Consider the following 17,502-nt stretch of genomic DNA (forward strand, 5'->3'; position numbering starts at 1 on the left):
CCCCACCACCCAACAGACTCTTACCCTGCCCCCACCACCAGCCAACAGACTCTTACCCTGCCCCCACCACCAGCCAACAGACTCTTACCCTGCCCCCACCACCACCCAACGGACTCTTACCCTGCCCCCACCACCACCCAACGGACTCTTACCCTGCCCCCACCACAACCCAACGGACTCTTACCCTGCCCCCACCACCCAACAGACTCTTACCCTGCCCCCACCACCCAACAGACTCTTACCCTGCCCCCACCACCCAACAGACTCTTACCCTGCCCCCACCACCCAACAGACTCTTACCCTGCCCCCACCACCACCCAACAGACTCTTACCCTGCCCCCACCACCCAACAGACTCTTACCCTGCCCCCACCATCCAGTTGTAAATGTCTACATATTATTATCATCTTTAGATTGTCTCATTCACTTCTCTTGATTTGATTTGATTTATTTTGACCTGCGCTGTTGGAGCCCAGAGCATAAGATTTTGCTTCCCTCTCCATGTGACTAATAAACTCATCTAATCTAATTAACGATGGGATTTTAAAGTGTTTTCTAAAATGGATTATTATAATAATATTCTTATTATTAATAGTGTTATTACTATTATTATTAATAGTAGCATCATAAATAATGTTATTTGTATTACTGCTGTTACCATGACAACTGTCTAGTAATCATTACTTTCAATGCTTTTAACAATTGTCAGTGCTATAATATTATTTGTGCTATAAAGGCGGTTGATTTTATTGCTTTTTTCCATATTGTTAAACAACATTCTAAGTCACAATACATTCCTTTTAATTGACATGTACAACATGTATTTGACAGGGATACAGCACATCAATCAACATTTCTGTAAATGTGCCAGATTTAGCTGTAGTCCCTGGGCAGGTAGATACACATAGAAAAATACAACGTTATAAAACATTTAGTAAAACATTGTGTATAGATGGGGGCTGATTGGTCCTTCAGCCTCTCAAGTCATTGGTAAAGGGGTGAGAGGTTGAACAGCTCCTTATATGTCCTTCAGCCACTCTCAAGTCATTGGTAAAGGGGTGAGAGGTTGAACAGCTCCTTATATGTCCTTCAGCCACTCTCAAGTCATTGGTAAAGGGGAGAGAGGTTGAACAGCTCCTTATATGTCCTTCAGCCACTCTCAAGTCATTGGTAAAGGGGTGAGAGGTTGAACAGCTCCTTATATGTCCTTCAGCCTCTCAAGTCATTGGTAAAGTGGTGAGAGGTTGAACAGCTCCTTATATGTCCTTCAGCCTCTCTCAAGTCATTGGTAAAGGGGTGAGAGGTTGAACAGCTCCTTATATGTCCTTCAGCCACTCTCAAGTCATTGGTAAAGGGGAGAGAGGTTGAACAGCTCCTTATATGTCCTTCAGCCTCTCTCAAGTCATTGGTAAAGGGGTGAGAGGTTGAACAGCTCCTTATATGTCCTTCAGCCACTCTCAAGTCATTGGTAAAGGGGAGAGAGGTTGAACAGCTCCTTATATGTCCTTCAGCCACTCTCAAGTCATTGGTAAAGGGGTGAGAGGTTGAACAGCTCCTTATATGTCCTTCAGCCACTCTCAAGTCATTGGTAAAGGGGAGAGAGGTTGAACAGCTCCTTATATGTCCTTCAGCCACTCTCAAGTCATTGGTAAAGGGGTGAGAGGTTGCACAGCTCCTTATATGTCCTTCAGCCACTCTCAAGTCATTGGTAAAGGGGAGAGAGGTTGATCAGCTCCTTATATGTCCTTCAGCCACTCTCAAGTCATTGGTAAAGGGGTGAGAGGTTGAACAGCTCCTTATATGTCCTTCAGCCACTCTCAAGTCATTGGTAAAGGGGAGAGAGGTTGAACAGCTCCTTATATGTCCTTCAGCCTCTCTCAAGTCATTGGTAAAGGCGTGAGAGGTTGAGCAGCTCCTTATGTCTGTCAATGGTCAATGTGCTCTCACTGAGAAAACTGCTGATAGACTGAGGTGGTTGTGTTGATATCCAGCCCCTCTCATTAACCTCTATCAGGCCAACACTGTACAATATATTCATAAAATACATTTCTGTGGTTTTAAGTTGAATGCCAAATTCTCAGAGCCATTTTCCCGGACACATTCACAGTGAGTATGCAAATACAGTAAGTACATTCCAATAACATCACAATACATGTTTACAATGCGTATATAATACATGCTTACAATGCGTATATAATACATGCTTACAATGCGTATACTGTATACAATGACATTTAAAATCTAAAGTTTAAAATACACAGACATCAGGTAGGTAGGTGTGTTGGTGTGAGAGAGAGACAGAGTTGTATCAACATGTTCTGCTAGATAGGGGTCCAGCTAGGTACCTAGTGGAGGACTAACTGACCCTCCTGCTAGATAGGGGTCCAGCTAGGTACCTAGTGGAGGACTAACTGACCCTCCTGCTAGATAGGGGTCCAGCTAGGTACCTAGTGGAGGACTAACTGACCCTCCTGCTAGACGATCCACACCTCCAGGAGGCTGCAGAAGGAGAGAGGCTGTGTGGCTGGATCTTTGGTTAGTTTATTGCTATTATAGTGGTCATGTTTGATTGACATTTTCTGTACATTTTCGGGAGCCTGAATTAAAGCAACAGACAACAAGACCATGTTGAACCACCCTGCCTGTCTATTCTGCCTGGTCTCCCCACACCCAGGGGTTAGCTACAACTGTTGTTCTGAAGCTGTGACCAAAGACAGGGGTCCAGCTCCCCAAGAAGGTTTATCATCCTGGAACATGACTCAGTTCCTTTTCTCAACACCATGTCGATGATGTCACGTGCCTTCTCTGCCCTCTCAGCTATCACCTTTACTGACTCCATTTCCTCCTGGTTGATGACTGTGTGTTGCAGGAGTCCGTCCAGCAGACCTTCCAGGACAGGTCCTGACACTCGTCTCACAAACTCTGTCCGTACAGAACCCAGCTGCTGCTCTGCAGAACCAGTCAGACTGCTCTCAGCCGGACGCCCTGCCCCCAACACAGCACCTGAGAGAGGCAGGTTATAAAATAACTACATTTGTTCATTCACATTTCAGACATTTAGAAACAGACTTCTTTCAGAGTGACCTACAGTAAAAGTCTTCATTGTATTATTAATCGTTGCATTAAGAACACATTCTGTAACAATAACAACCTGCATCAATGAACACATCACACCACTACTGTTTCATTCATATTTAGGGTCAGTTTTCACAGACGTAGAAAAACAGGCTGGGGCATTCAGAACCAGGCTAATCTACATCACGTCCTGGAGGAGATGTCATTGGGGCATTCAGAACCAGGCTAATCTACATCAAGTCCTGGAGGAGATGTCATTGGGGGATTCAGAACCAGGCTAATCTACATCAAGTCCTGGAGGAGATGGCATTGGGGCATTCAGAACCAGGCTAATCTACATCAAGTCCTGGAGGAGATGTCATTGGGGCATTCAGAACCAGGCTAATCTACATCAAGTCCTGGAGGAGATGGCATTCAGAACCAGGCTAATCTACATCAAGTCCTGGAGGAGATGTCATTGGGGCATTCAGAACCAGGCTAATCTATATCAAGTCCTGGAGGAGATGTCATTCAGAACCAGGCTAATATACATCAAGTCCTGGAGGAGATGTCCTTCAGAACCAGGCTAATCTACATCAAGTCCTGGAGGAGATGTCCTTCAGAACCAGGCTAATCTACATCAAGTCCTGGAGGAGATGTCATTGGGGCATTCAGAACCAGGCTAATCTACATCAAGTCCTGGAGGAGATGTCATTCAGAACCAGGCTAATCTACATCAAGTCCTGGAGGAGATGTCATTGGGGCATTCAGAACCAGGCTAATCTACATCAAGTCCTGGAGGAGATGTCATTGATCTTGAAGACAGCCTTTTATAATCAGGACTAGTCCAACAGTAAACCATGTCGACTGGCCCTCAAGCCATTGGTTTGTACCTCTCATGTTTACTTACTAGTTGAATGGGTTTCAGGGATGTATTCATCTGAAAAAAACAAAAAGAGGTTATAATCACTAAATAGCATCTGTCAGAAAATAACAGAGTTATGATTGACATATTCTCCTACCTGTTGGTACCATCTCTCTCCATACTGTCCTCTCATCATCCCCGATTAACTCCATCTCAATGTCAACCCCTGTGTTTCTCATAACCATCTTACAACAGCTTGGTGTGGTGTCTGCAGGTAACAGCTGAATCTTCTGTAGAAGGTCATATGGTGCAACGATTGAGACAACAGACAGAGAAAGAGAGAGAGAAAGAAATATAATGATATTCCAGTTATTAATATATTATATGACAGATTCATGTCCTCAGCCTGCTAAAACTGCACCTCTGGATTGATGGAAGTGGAATGGGGATTCTTGAGTGCAAACCAACTGTTCAGCTTTAAGGACCCGTTTGGACTTGACAGGACCAATTCTGAATATCCTTGGGACACCTGATGTTTCTCCCGGTCCCGAACAGCCTAGAAAATGAGCAGTGTGGTAGTCAGTCTGAACAATGTAGTCTCTTAATTCACACAACATGCAGTTCACCGAGCATTCCTTTTTTGTCAACATCAAAAAAATGTGTACACTATTTTTTATTTATTTTACCCTTATTTTACCAGGTAATTGACTGAGAAGAGAGTCTATTTTACAGCAACGACCTCGGGAAGTGTTACAGGGGAAAGGGGATGAATGAGCCAATTGGAAGCTGGGGATGATTAGGTGGCCGTGATGGTATGAGGGCCAGATAGTGAATTTAGCCAGGACACCGGGGTTAACACCCCTACTCTTATGATAAGTGCCATGGGATCTTGTGTTCACAGAGAGTCAGGAAACATGTTTAACGTCCCATGCGAATGACAGCACACTACTCAGGGCAATATCCCCTTCACTGCCCCGGGGCATTGGGTTCTCCTTCGAACAGAGAGAAGAGTGCCGTCTACTGGCTCTTCAAATGAATGAGACAGAAATAGATTTCTCACAGAGCTGCATGTTGTCTGTAATCTATAGATTTTCAACAACCTATCAGCTTTCCTTTAGTAAGTTTCAACATACTGTTGTCACTTCAATGATGGTGCCTCACCTCTTTCTGACTGGAGTTTCTGAGGAGCATGTACAGCCGTGAAATTACTGTTGCCTTTTTTACTGCCATATAGAGGACCACGTCACAGTGGACAGCTACGTTCCGCCAAAAGATATAGCTCAGTATAACAGCGATAGCTGAGAACCTGGGATGGAGAATCTTAGCATGGAATCTGGTGACCTCATGCACTTCCTCAACAGACACTCCATGTTCCTCTACATGAAGAATCTTCATCTCATTCCTCAGGGAAGGGTTGGTCCCTGAACAACACAATAAAAAGGAGACAGAAAGACAAATATTGTATTATTCATACAACTAAAACACAAAGAATATGCAGTATCAGATCACAGTAAACTCAAACTCCCAGAATATTCATTTATTCATTCAGGAAGTGAAACTCAGTTACATGGAAATGTCTTTCTGAATACTATGTCTATATGGTTTTACCTAAACAGACAAAGTGTGGCAGATGAACTTCCTCCAGTTCACCTAACTCCATAGTGATGTCCAGCAATGGACCACCTTGTCCGTACTGCATGTCTTTCAGAAGTTGACTGTAGGGTTCCCAGTTCCTGAAGTGATACTTCAGAATGACATCTCTCTCACACACCCAGCGGAGCCCAGACACTGTGCACTCATAACGCCCTTTGGGTGTCCTGTGCCTGAGGGCAACAACAAGATATGGTAGAGAGGGTCAATCGTCAAATGGAGAGGTTGGATTAGAAGCCTATTCCCAAAGGTAATGGGGAAATACACTAGCAAGTGGAATGAAATGTTAAAAGTAGTTATTTTACCTGAACATTGTCACTTCCTGGACAGTGGAAGTCAAGGGTTCAATCAGAAGCCAGTGTGTGGAGTCCTGAACAAGGACAAGCATGTCAGTTATACATATGGGGCAAGTTTCCTGGACACAGATTGAGTCTAGTGCTGGACTTAAAGCATGATCAATGGAAGTTTCAATAGAAAGTTTTTTAAGGTCCAAGATTAGGCTTAATCTTTGTCCGGGAAACTGGCCCATTAAATGAACAAAGTAATTGATCTAATGTATTTATTCAATGTTACATGGAATGCTGGTGATTGATCCAATTAAACTGTCTAATGACAAAATATGACAGAAGTTAAAATCCTGCATTCCTACAAGCAGAACACAGGACTGTCTATATCCCAGTATGAATGGTTGGTCAGTACACACCTGGCTTTCAGACTGTGTTTATATTACTAAAGCAGAACACAGGACTGTCTATATCCCAGTATGAATGGTTGGTCAGTACACACCTGGCTTTCAGACTGTGTATATATTACTAAAGCAGAACACAGGACTGTCTATATCCCAGTATGAATGGTTGGTCAGTACACACCTGGCTTTCAGACTGTGTTTATATTACTAAAGCAGAACACAGGACTGTCTATATCCCAGTATGAATGGTTGGTCAGTACACACCTGGCTTTCAGACTGTGTTTATATTACTAAAGCAGAACACAGGACTGTCTATATCCCAGTATGAATGGTTGGTCAGTACACACCTGGCTTTCAGACTGTGTTTATATTACTAAAGCAGAACACAGGACTGTCTATATCCCAGTATGAATGGTTGGTCAGTACACACCTGGCTTTCAGACTGTGCCTGACTCCTGAAGGTATGTAAAAGTGAGAATTGACATTATGACTTACCTCAACATGGTCACAAGTCTTACAGCTCTGAGGAATCCCTGAAGTCAAAAGTAGTTGTTATTTAAAACGGACAATCTCATGTAATAATGAATTAATAAATATTAAACAGACTTGTAATAAAAATGAATGTAAGTGAGCAACAGTCTCAGAATGTACACTCATTATCATACCATAATCTGACATTAGTGTTATATTAATGAATGTTTGTGGAAGCAGGAAACAACATGGTTCTGGTCCATGTTTTGTAGATGTTGGGGGCCTGATTTCTGGTAGATCCCAGGATGAGAGCTTAAAGGTAGAGTCAGCTAAATGATGTTGTACGAGCAGCACCGCAGATATTGTGATGAGCAAGATGCCTGACTTCTCTCTCACACAGTATCTGCCCATGTGCACGGGTTCTCTTCACTCTCTTACAGCGTGGTAGCCACGGGACCAAAACAGAGAAGTTTAGCATCGTGCTCCAACGCTCTTAGTTGTTGTAGAAATTGACCCACTATGATGTTTACTTTGTGCATCTACATCATATTGCTGACTCCACCTTTAAGTTTGTTTTGACCAAATAGATCATGATTGTGTTCCTTGCCTGGGACTCAAGTATAATGAACGCTTTAAAAGTATTTTGATTTAAAAACAATTATCAGTTAACACTCACATTTCTCAGGTCCAGGCTTGATACAACACTCTCCACCATGGTCTCTGGTGTTGGGAAAGCAGATGGATAGACTGTGATTAAACTAAATACAACTTATAAAGGCTTTATATAGCATTCATACAGTCTTCATAAGCAATACAAAGGGTGTATAAAGGGTGACAGAACAGCTCCCTATGTAGGGTGCATTGCCAAATGTGACATAACACTATGTCAACTTCCATGAAGTCAATAATGATGGTGACATTACAGGTGACATTGCTTATCTTGATGAAAGCCCCTAGAGACGTGATGTCACCCGGTATCATGAGTTACTGTCTGTAGGTCCAACAGAACACATTAAAACACACCACTACTACTAATCTAACTGTCTGTAGGTCCAACAGAACACATTAAAACACACCAATACTACTAATCTAACTGTCTGTAGGTCCAACAGAACACATTAAAACACACCACTACTACTAATCTAATTGTAGGAATGATTCCAGAGGAAAACACATGATGAAACATTGCTATGACTCACCTTTGAATGTGTTGGTCATCTATCTGACACAGGGTCACTGAGGAGGAGGAGGAATAAACCCTAAACCCAGGAAAGAGGGGTTCAGTGAATGCGGTGTGTTCTGTGTAAAGGTGTGTCAGTGTACCAGAGGAGGACACACTATAGAAGGACAAAGTACCAGCTGGCCAGTCCAGATACACTCCAACTCTGTTAGAAAAAGGACCAGGGATGGATCTGATGACTCCAGCATGGTAAAACTTATATCCACTGTCAGAGTAGAATAAACTCCAGGACTTCCCGTTGAGTCCAATCCAACTGTCCATCACTCCCTTCCTCTGCATTCCTTTGTACACCACACCAATGACAGCCACGTCACCATCCCTCTCCACCTCCCAGTAATAACGAGATCCAGATAAGCCTTCTCTGCAGAGAACTTGGGGATGACGGTCAAATCTGTCTGGATGGTCTTCATAATGCTGCTTCTCCTCCACCCGTGTCACCTTCCTGTTCCCCTCAGACAGTATCAGGTTTGGGTTTGCTGTATTTGGGTCCAGGGTGAGATGACAGGCATCTGTAGACAAAATGAGAGTTTAATCAAACCACATCTTCATATAAAATGTTGTTTTGTAGGTAGAGAACAAGTATTGATTAGTTACTATGTTACTGTAGTTCTGAATATGTAGTTAATTAGGATTGAAGAGACTTACATTTCATCAGCCCTGATTTCAGCCTGAACTCTCCACCATGATCCACACTGTAGGAGAAACAGGTTATTGACTGACAAAGACCTAATAAAGCAGTCAACATTTAAACCATATTGTTGTGTTCTGGTGCACTATCCAAGTTCATTACTAGAGACATACAGGTATTCTATCCTACCTACTGCATTCAGAACAGAGTACAATTCATTACTAGAGACATACAGGTATTCTATCCTACCTACTGCATACAGAACAGAGTACAATTCATTACTAGAGAAATACAGGTATTCTATCCTACATACTGCATACAGAACAGAGTACAATTCATTACTAGAGACATACAGGTATTCTATCCTACCTACTGCATACAGAACAGAGTACAATTCATTACTAGAGAAATACAGGTATTCTATCCTACATACTGCATACAGAACAGAGTACAATTCATTACTAGAGACATACAGGTATTCTATCCTACCTACTGCATACAGAACAGAGTACAATTCCAACAGGATATCAGAGATGCAGAAGAAGAGTATTCATGTGGTGATGATGTATGCTGTGTTGGAGTGCTAAGCCTGCTGGGTAAACGTCCCCTGTATTCTACCATCATGTCCTCATGTTACTGAACCTACTACACTACATAGGACACAACCACTGCTCACACTATTAGGACATCTATTCTGACTTACTTCAGCTTCATCAGTTTATCTGTGGGATCCACCAGAGCAGCTGAAAGCAGTCCCCCTGCAGAGTCTCCTGGGTGATTGTAGCTCAGGTCCAGCTCTTTCAGGTGGGAGGGGTTTGACCTCAGAGCTGAAGACAGAGCAGCACAGCCCTCCTCTGTGACCAGACAGCCACACAGCCTACAGAGAGACACAACAGCCGTCTAGGTTGGTGGACTGGTGTCAATCATCTTGTAGGACACCCATATATTTGTCCATGACACAAACATTGTCATGAAACATCAGATGTTCAGAGTATTTGTTTTACTAAGCTCAGTACCGACCTGACTGAAACAGCTGTCCATACCCCAGTGTGTGTAGTTTACAGTCTGGATCCTCCAGTCCAGCAGAGGGCAGTGTAACTCAGCAAAGTACCGACCTGACTGAAACAGCTGTACTTACCCCAGTGTGTGTAGTTTACAGTCTGGATCCTCCAGTCCAGCAGACAGCAGTGTAACTCCTGAGTCCTGCAGGTCATTGTCTCTCAGCTCCAGTTGTTTCAGTTGTGAGTTGGGTGAACTCAGGACTGAGGCCAGATCTGAACAGCAACCCTCTGTCAGACCACACTGACCTAGACTAGAGGGCAGAAGAGCACATGATTAACAAATGTTTAAAACATCCACATAATAACTCATACTGAAGAAAGTTAACTCACACTAGTGTCTGTATGTTGCAGAGTGGACTGGTTAGTCCAACACAGAGCAGCTCCACTCCTCTGTCTCCCAGGTCATTGTATCTGAGGTCCAGTTCTCTCAGGGGGGAGTTTGTTGTCTGCAGAGCTGAAGCCAGAGTCTCACAGGATTCATATGTGAGTTTACAGCCAGCCAGTCTGGAGAGAGGAGATATGTTGATACACTGTTAAATATGCAAAGCTTTAAGAATAATGAAATGCATTAAGACAATAACAGAAGGACACATGATTAACCAATGTTAAAAACATACTAACTCACTCAAGATATTTACCTTAGTTTTATATATGTTATGTATGTTTCTGGAGATGTCCCAAAATGTTAAAATAATGTTAAAAACATACACATACTTACTATACTGAACATAAATATAAACCCAACATGTAAAGTGTAGGTCCCACGTTTCATGAGCTGCAATAAAATATCCCAGATATGTTCCATACGCACAAAAGCTTAGTTCTCTCAAATGTTGTGCATAAATTTGTTTAGATCCCTGTTAGTGAGCATTTCCCCTTTGTTAAGATAATCCATTTTCTTAAGATAATCCATTCACCTGACAGGTGTGGTATATCAAGAAGCTGATTAAACTGCATGATCATTACACAGGTGCACCTTGTGCTGGGGACAATAAAAGGCCACTCTGAAATGTACAGTTTTGTCACACAACACAATGCCACAGATGTGTCAAGTTTTGAGGGAGCGTGCAATTGGCATGATGACTGCAGGAATGTCCACCAGAGCTGTTGCTAGAGAATTTTATGTTAATTTCTCTTCCATAAACCGCCTCCAACATCGTTTTAGAGAATTTGGCAGTACATCCTACCGGCCTCACAATCACAGACCACATGTAACCACGCCAGCCCAGGACCTCCACATCCGGCTTCTTCACCTGCAGGATGGTCTGAGACAAGCCACCAGGACAGCTGATTTAACTGTGGGTTTTCACAACCGAATATTTTCTGCACAAACTGTCAGAAACTGTCTCAGGGAAGCTCATCTGTGTGCTTGTCATCCTCACCAGGGTCTTGACCTGACTGCAGTTCGGCGTCGTAACCGACTTCTGTGGGCAAATGCTCACCTTCGATGGCCACTGGCACACTGGAGAAGTGTGCTCTTCACGGATGAATCCCGGTTTCAACTGTACCGGGAAGATGGCAGAAAGCGTGTAGGGCGTCGTGATGGCATTGTGTGGGCAAGCGGTTTGCTGAGGTCAACGTTGTGAACAGAGTGCCCCATGGTGGCGGTGGGGTTATGGTATGGGCCGGCATAAGCTACGGACAATGAACAAAATCACATTTTATCGATGGCAATTTGAATGCACAGAGATACCGTGACGAGATCCTGAGGCCCATTGTCGTGCCATTCAACCGCCGCCACCACCTCATGTTTCAGCATGATAATGCACGGCCCAGTGTCGCAAGGATCTGTATACAATTCCTGGAAGCTGAAAATGTCCCAGTTCTTCCATGGACTGCATACTCACCAGACATGCATGTTTGGGATGCTCTGGATCGACGTGTACGACAGCGTCTTCCAGTTCCCGGCAGTTTCCAGCAACTTCGCACAGCCATTGAAGAGGAGTGGGACAACATTCCACAGGCCACAATCAACAGCCTGATCAACTCTATGCGAAGGAGATGTGTCGCGCTGCATGAGGCAAATGGTGGTCACACCAGATACGGACTGGTTTTCTGATACACACCCATACTTATTTTTTTAAAGGTATCTCTGACCAACAGATGCATATCTGAATTCCCATTTATGTGAAATCCATAGATTAGGGCCTAATGAATTTATTTCAATTGACTGATTTCCTCATATGAACTGTAACTCAGTAAAACCTTTCAAATTGTTGCATGTTGCATTTATATTTTTGTTCAGTATACAGTACATACAGAATATATAAACACTCACAGTGGATAATGAAGATAGTTAACTCACACTAGTGTCTGTATGTTGCAGAGTGGACTGGTTAGTCCAACACAGAACAGCTCCACTCTTCTGTCTCCCAGGTCATTGTAGCTGAGGTCCAGTTCTCTCAGGGGGGAGTTTGGTGTCTGCAGAGCTGAAGCCAGAGTCTCATAGGATTCATATGTGAGTTCACAGCCAGACAGTCTGGAGAGAGGAGATATAGTGATACACTGATAAATATGCAAAGCTTTAAGAATAATGAGATACATTAAGATAATAACAGAAGGACACATGATTAACCAATGTTAAAAACATACTAACTCACTCAAGACATTTAACCTTAGTTTGATATATTTATCACATTTTATGTATGTTTCTGCATATTTACCAAGATATTCAAATAATGTTAAAAACATACACATACTAACTACATACATAATATATAAACACTCACAGTGGATACTGAAGATATTTAACTCACACTAGTGTCTGTATGTTGCAGAGTGGACTGGTTAGTCCAACACAGAGCTGCTCCACTCCTCTGTCTCTCAGGTCATTGTAGCTGAGGTCCAGTTCTCTCAGGGGGGAGTTTGGTGTCTGCAGAGCTGAGGCCAGAGTCTCACAGGATTCATATGTGAGTTTACAGCCAGACAGTCTGGAGAGAGAAGATCATCTGTTAGATATACAAATCCTTCAGAATAATGATACTGTTTACATCAACTCAATAACAGAACTTACAGTGCTCTCTTGCAGGTTTTCACTATCGGCAGCAACCTCTGATAACCTTCCTCTGATGTGGTGTATGTCTTCAGGTCAAACTCCTCCAGCACCTCCTCTGACATCAGTAACAGGTAGGCCAGGGCTGAACATTGGTGAGGTTCTAGGACTGTTTCTGAAAGAGTTCCTGATCGCAGGGAGGTTTGCATGTCTTCAACTAGAGAGTTGGCACCAAGTTCATTCAGACAGTGGAACAAGTTGATGATCCTTTCTGGTGAGGATTCCCTTTCGATCTTGTCTGAAATGTACCTGACTGTTATCTCAACTGTTTCCTCATTGCTCTGTGTTGTACTTCCTGTCTGTGTCAGAAGGCCTCGTAACAGATTCTGATTGGACTCCAGTGAGAGACCCAGAAGGAAGCGGAGGAACAGGTCCAGGTGTCCATTCTCACTCTTCAAGGCCTGGTCCACTGCTCTCCTGTGTAAGTCAGACAACTGGATTGACTTCTCATCTTCATCCTCACTAGTGGTGGAAAAAACATTTTCCTTCTTGTACAGACATGATTCTAAAGCATGCACTGCTGCTAGAAACTCCTGCATGCTCAGATGCACAAAGCTGTAGACCTTCTCTTGGTACAGCCCAGATTCTTCTTTAAAGATCTCTGTACACAATGCTGAGTACTCTGATGCCTCTGTGACATCAAGGCCACACTCTCTCAGGTCCTCCTCATAGAAGATCAGGTTGCCCTTCTGCAGCTGTTGGAAAGCCAGCTCTGCCAGTTTCAGGATCATCTCTTTGTCTGACTGAGACAGTTCCTTTGGGTTTGTCTCTGTGGCTTTGTTGTACTTCTTGTTCTTCACAATGATTTGGATGAGCGTGAAGTGTGTGAACATCTGGGTCAGAGTTTTGGGGACTTCATCCTTCTCTGCCTCTTTCAGCATCATCTCAAGGACAGTGGCTGATATCCAACAGAAGACTGGCATGTGGCACATGATGTGGAGGCTCCTTGATGTCTTCATGTGTTTGATGATTTCATTGGCCAGATTCTGATCTGTGATTTTCTTCCTGAAGTACTCCTCCTTCTGTGGATCATTGAACCCTCGTACCTCTGTCACCTGGTCAACACACTCAGGAGGGATCTGATTGGCTGCTGCAGGCCGTGAGGTTATCCAGAGGAGAGCAGAGGGAAGCAGATTCCCCTTGATGAGGTTTGTCAGCAGCACGTCCACTGAGGTTGGCTTCGTGACATCACAGCACCTCTCATTGTTTTTGAAGTCTAGAGGAAGTCGACACTCATCCAGACCATCAAAAATGAAAACAGTTTTGGTTTCACCATCTTCAATGTTGTCAATCTCTTTCAGCTCTGAGAAGTAGTGGGAAAGAAGTTGCATCAGACTGTATTGGTCCTTTTTCAGGTTCAGATCACGGAAAGGAAGAGGAAACATGAAATGAACGTCCTGATTTGCTTTTCCCTCTGCCCAGTCAAGGATGACCTTCTGCACAGAGACTGTTTTTCCAATGCCAGCGATTCCTTTTGTCAGCACAGTTCTGATAGGTTTGTCTTGTCCAGGTAAAGGCTTGAAGATGTCGTTGCATTTGATTGGTGTCTCTTGTGTGGTTTGTTTCTTGGATGCCATCTCTATCTGTCTCACCTCATGTTCATTATTGACCCCTCCACTTCCACCCTCTGTGATGTAGAGCTCTGTGTAGATGTCCTTTAACAGACTTTGGTTTCCAATTCCTTCAGATATGTGTTGATACTTGTGTTTCAGTTTAGCCTTAATGTCTTGTTGGACTGTCAGAAGAGTTTTACCTGTAGGAAAACAATGAGAGTTGGGACTCATAAGTGCATGTGTGTGTGTGTGTGTGTGTGTGTGTGTGTGTGTGTGTGTGTGTGTGTGTGTGTGTGTGTGTGTGTGTGTGTGTGTGTGTGTGTGTTTTAGAGGGGCCTTTGTCCCGTTCTTTATAATATTGTATGAAACACAGTCTTACTTCTTCTGTCCAGAAGGTTGTGTGTGATCTTTAATGCATCCTCACTGTCTAAACTCTCCACTTCCTTATTGTCATCTGGTAATGGTTCCTGGCTGAAAGCAGGTGGCTGATCACTCTTCATTGATAGCAGGCTGGGGGCAGGTGACTCTGCTCTGGGCTTCTGGACACTGAACAGAACAGGGAGGCAGATCACCTCATCAATATCTCATCAGTACCTCATCTACATCATTTCAACAACTGTATAATTTAACTTCTAGAAGTCCTGATGTTTCTTTATAAAGCTACAGTCTGCAATTGGTAAATCGGTTTGGGGACTTTTAAATTAATGATGTAGAACTACATTTGATGTAATTTGGGAAAACTTTTCCCTTTAGTTTTATATCTTTAAGAGAACTGTATATTTTACATGTAATCTCTTACCTCTTAGAACTGGTGTCTTGAGTCATTTTAGAGGCAGTGGTCCCCTCCTCTCTCTCCCCAGAGAGACTCATTTTAGAGGCAGTGGTCTCCTCCTCTCTCTCCCCAGAGAGACTCATTTTAGAGGCAGTGGTCCCCTCCTCTCTCTCCCCAGAGAGACTCATTTTAGAGGCAGTGGTCTCCTCCTCTCTCTCCCCAGAGAGACTCATTTTAGAGGCAGTGGTCCCCTCCTCTCTCTCCCCAGAGAGACTCATTTTAGAGGCAGTGGTCCCCTCCTCTCTCTCCCCAGAGAGACTCATTTTAGATGTAAGTCACAGTTCACTCAGCTACAATAAGAAATAACAGAACAGTCAATATTTCTGAACAATGTTGAAGAACCATTAACAATGACAACATTTTTACTGTCTGTGGTCAAAGTTCAAACAGAGACTTCATATTGCATTTAAACATGCACAGTCCAATATGTTATTAATTTGATTTGATTTGACTTGGATCCCCATTAGCTGACGCCATAACAACAGCTAGTCTACCTCGGGTAAACACAACTAAAAATACGTTACAGCTTAGATTGACAGACATTATAAACATTTACCAAGTAGACATTACATACAGTTAAAATAGCTGACAGGTATTTCTTCTATGCCAAGGGAAGCCAGGCTATAATGTATCTTTCGTCTCTCTTTGCTTCATAATTGTCCTTTAATTCGCAAGAGGCTGAATGTATGTCACAGGAGAAAGCATCCGAGCGAGCTAAACAGCGCCCCTCTGTCTCTCTATGTGTAGGCCATCTATCTGATGCTGTCTGGTTCAAACGAGTATGACATTGTTGCCCGTAGCATTGAAGACAAGGGAAGCCTGCGAGCATTTGGCCTTTGATTTAAAAAACTATTAGAAATGAGCCAATCAGCGTTGAGCTAAACTGAGCGAGCTCAACTGTGATTGGTTCTGGTGCACCAATAAAAGGTGTCAAGGTAAACCAGCTTGGTTTTTGACAGAAACAACTTGAAATCTTGCTTCTCGTTATGTAGTTGTCCTCTGGTGTCTAGCTAGTTAGTTAACATTGGTCCTTTCCTAAATGAACCATGGATGGAGATAGGGATTCGGACGTGGTTTTACTTAATTCTCCAAGCATTTTAGCCAGGTAGGAAAGGCGTAATTTCATAAGTTGGAATAGTGCCCTTAGTGAATACACCCATGCACTGCTTGACTTCACATGAGGTGCCAACAGTTTATCTCGTCCGTTGCACCCGGGCTTGTATTCAGGTGTGCCGACAACGATGCGGAACATTACGCAACAGTGCGCTGGCCAAGTTATATGAAGCATACAGCACTGAGCAAAACGGACCACAGCCCTTCTGATCGGTGTCGCCAGAAAGCATTTTCAACTTGAACTTTGATTTATCCCAACATTTAATTAGTTTCTATGTCTATTGTTGCGCGTCATTTTTACTTGACTGACTTGACGAAACAGACTATTTTCTTTAGTGACAGCTTTACATAATTCCGATGCACGTCTTTCTAACGCAGTTTCGACATGCGGATAATAATCACGATAATGTGATGTCAATCGCCTTTACCAATAATACCCTACCTCATAGCCCTGTAGCCTATAACATCACATCACATTGGATCATATTGATTAGGCTAAGCAATATGAATCAACACCAATGTACAGTACAATTATCATTCTTGAAAGTTGAAATCAGTATTGTATTAACTTTACATTTCTGTAGATGTCTTACCCCTAAATCATCTGTCTCTCTATGATAGCCTAACTTCTCCAGAACACTTTTCTACATTAAATTGTAAAAGAAAGCTACAAACCTCAGATGTTTTTGTCTTCTACCTGTAACGTCCATTTCTTCCTCTACTTCCTGATACTACCTATGTTGGGACATGAGGTGGAGGGAGGGGAGAGGTAGAGGGAGGGAGAGAGGGAGGAGAGGGAGGGAGGGAGGAGAGAGGGAGAGGTGGGGGGAGAGAGGGAGGGAGGAAGAGAGGGAGGGAGAGGTGGAGGGAGAGGTGGGGGGAGAGAGGGAGGGAGGGAGGGAGGGAGGGAGGGAGGGAGGGAGGGAGGGAGGGAGGGAGGGAGGGAGGGAGGGAGGAGAGGTGGAGATTGAGCATAGTGCAATATCAAAAGTAGTGCACTATATAGGGAAAAGGGTGTCATTTGAGAGTACGTACTCTATACACTGTGTAGTAACATAGGACCTTAGAGCTTATTGACATAGGATCTGCCTCTCTCTCTAACACACACACACACAGAGACACACACACAGACACACACACACACACACACACACACACAGACACATACAGACACACACAGACACACACACACACAGACACACACACACACACACCCACACACAGAGACACACACACAGAGACACACACACACAGAGAGAGACACACACACACACACACACAGAGACACACACACAC

At 43.5% G+C, this 17,502-nt stretch overlaps 2 protein-coding genes across 2 annotated transcripts; both read right to left on the reverse strand.

The window, feature by feature from the left end:
* Positions 1-724: 724 nt before the first annotated feature.
* LOC311125367 (NACHT, LRR and PYD domains-containing protein 1 homolog) lies at positions 725-7,940 on the reverse strand. Its single transcript, XM_084199416.1, has 10 exons — positions 7,927-7,940; positions 7,404-7,447; positions 6,752-6,789; positions 5,874-5,938; positions 5,527-5,741; positions 5,080-5,339; positions 4,340-4,474; positions 4,076-4,208; positions 3,964-3,993; positions 725-3,002 (listed from the first exon to the last, which is right to left on the reverse strand). Exons 4-10 carry the CDS (start codon positions 5,879-5,881, stop codon positions 2,677-2,679), a joined length of 1,107 nt encoding a protein of 368 aa, XP_084055542.1. The 5' UTR covers positions 5,882-5,938; positions 6,752-6,789; positions 7,404-7,447; positions 7,927-7,940; the 3' UTR covers positions 725-2,676.
* LOC311125371 (NACHT, LRR and PYD domains-containing protein 3-like) lies at positions 7,923-15,176 on the reverse strand (the record flags this gene model as incomplete). The annotated part of the gene is made up of 9 exons (XM_084199420.1): positions 7,923-8,476; positions 8,613-8,659; positions 9,299-9,472; positions 9,734-9,907; positions 9,987-10,160; positions 11,962-12,135; positions 12,670-14,461; positions 14,641-14,807; positions 15,061-15,176. The coding sequence occupies 9 exons, from the start codon at positions 15,174-15,176 to the stop codon at positions 7,923-7,925; spliced, it is 3,372 nt and encodes a 1,123-aa protein (XP_084055546.1).
* Positions 15,177-17,502: the final 2,326 nt, after the last annotated feature.

The sequence above is a fragment of the Coregonus lavaretus genome (genome assembly GCF_964263955.1).
Source record: "Coregonus lavaretus genome assembly, contig: HAP1_SCAFFOLD_558, whole genome shotgun sequence".
In the NCBI taxonomy this organism is placed as follows: Eukaryota; Metazoa; Chordata; class Actinopteri; order Salmoniformes; family Salmonidae; genus Coregonus; species Coregonus lavaretus.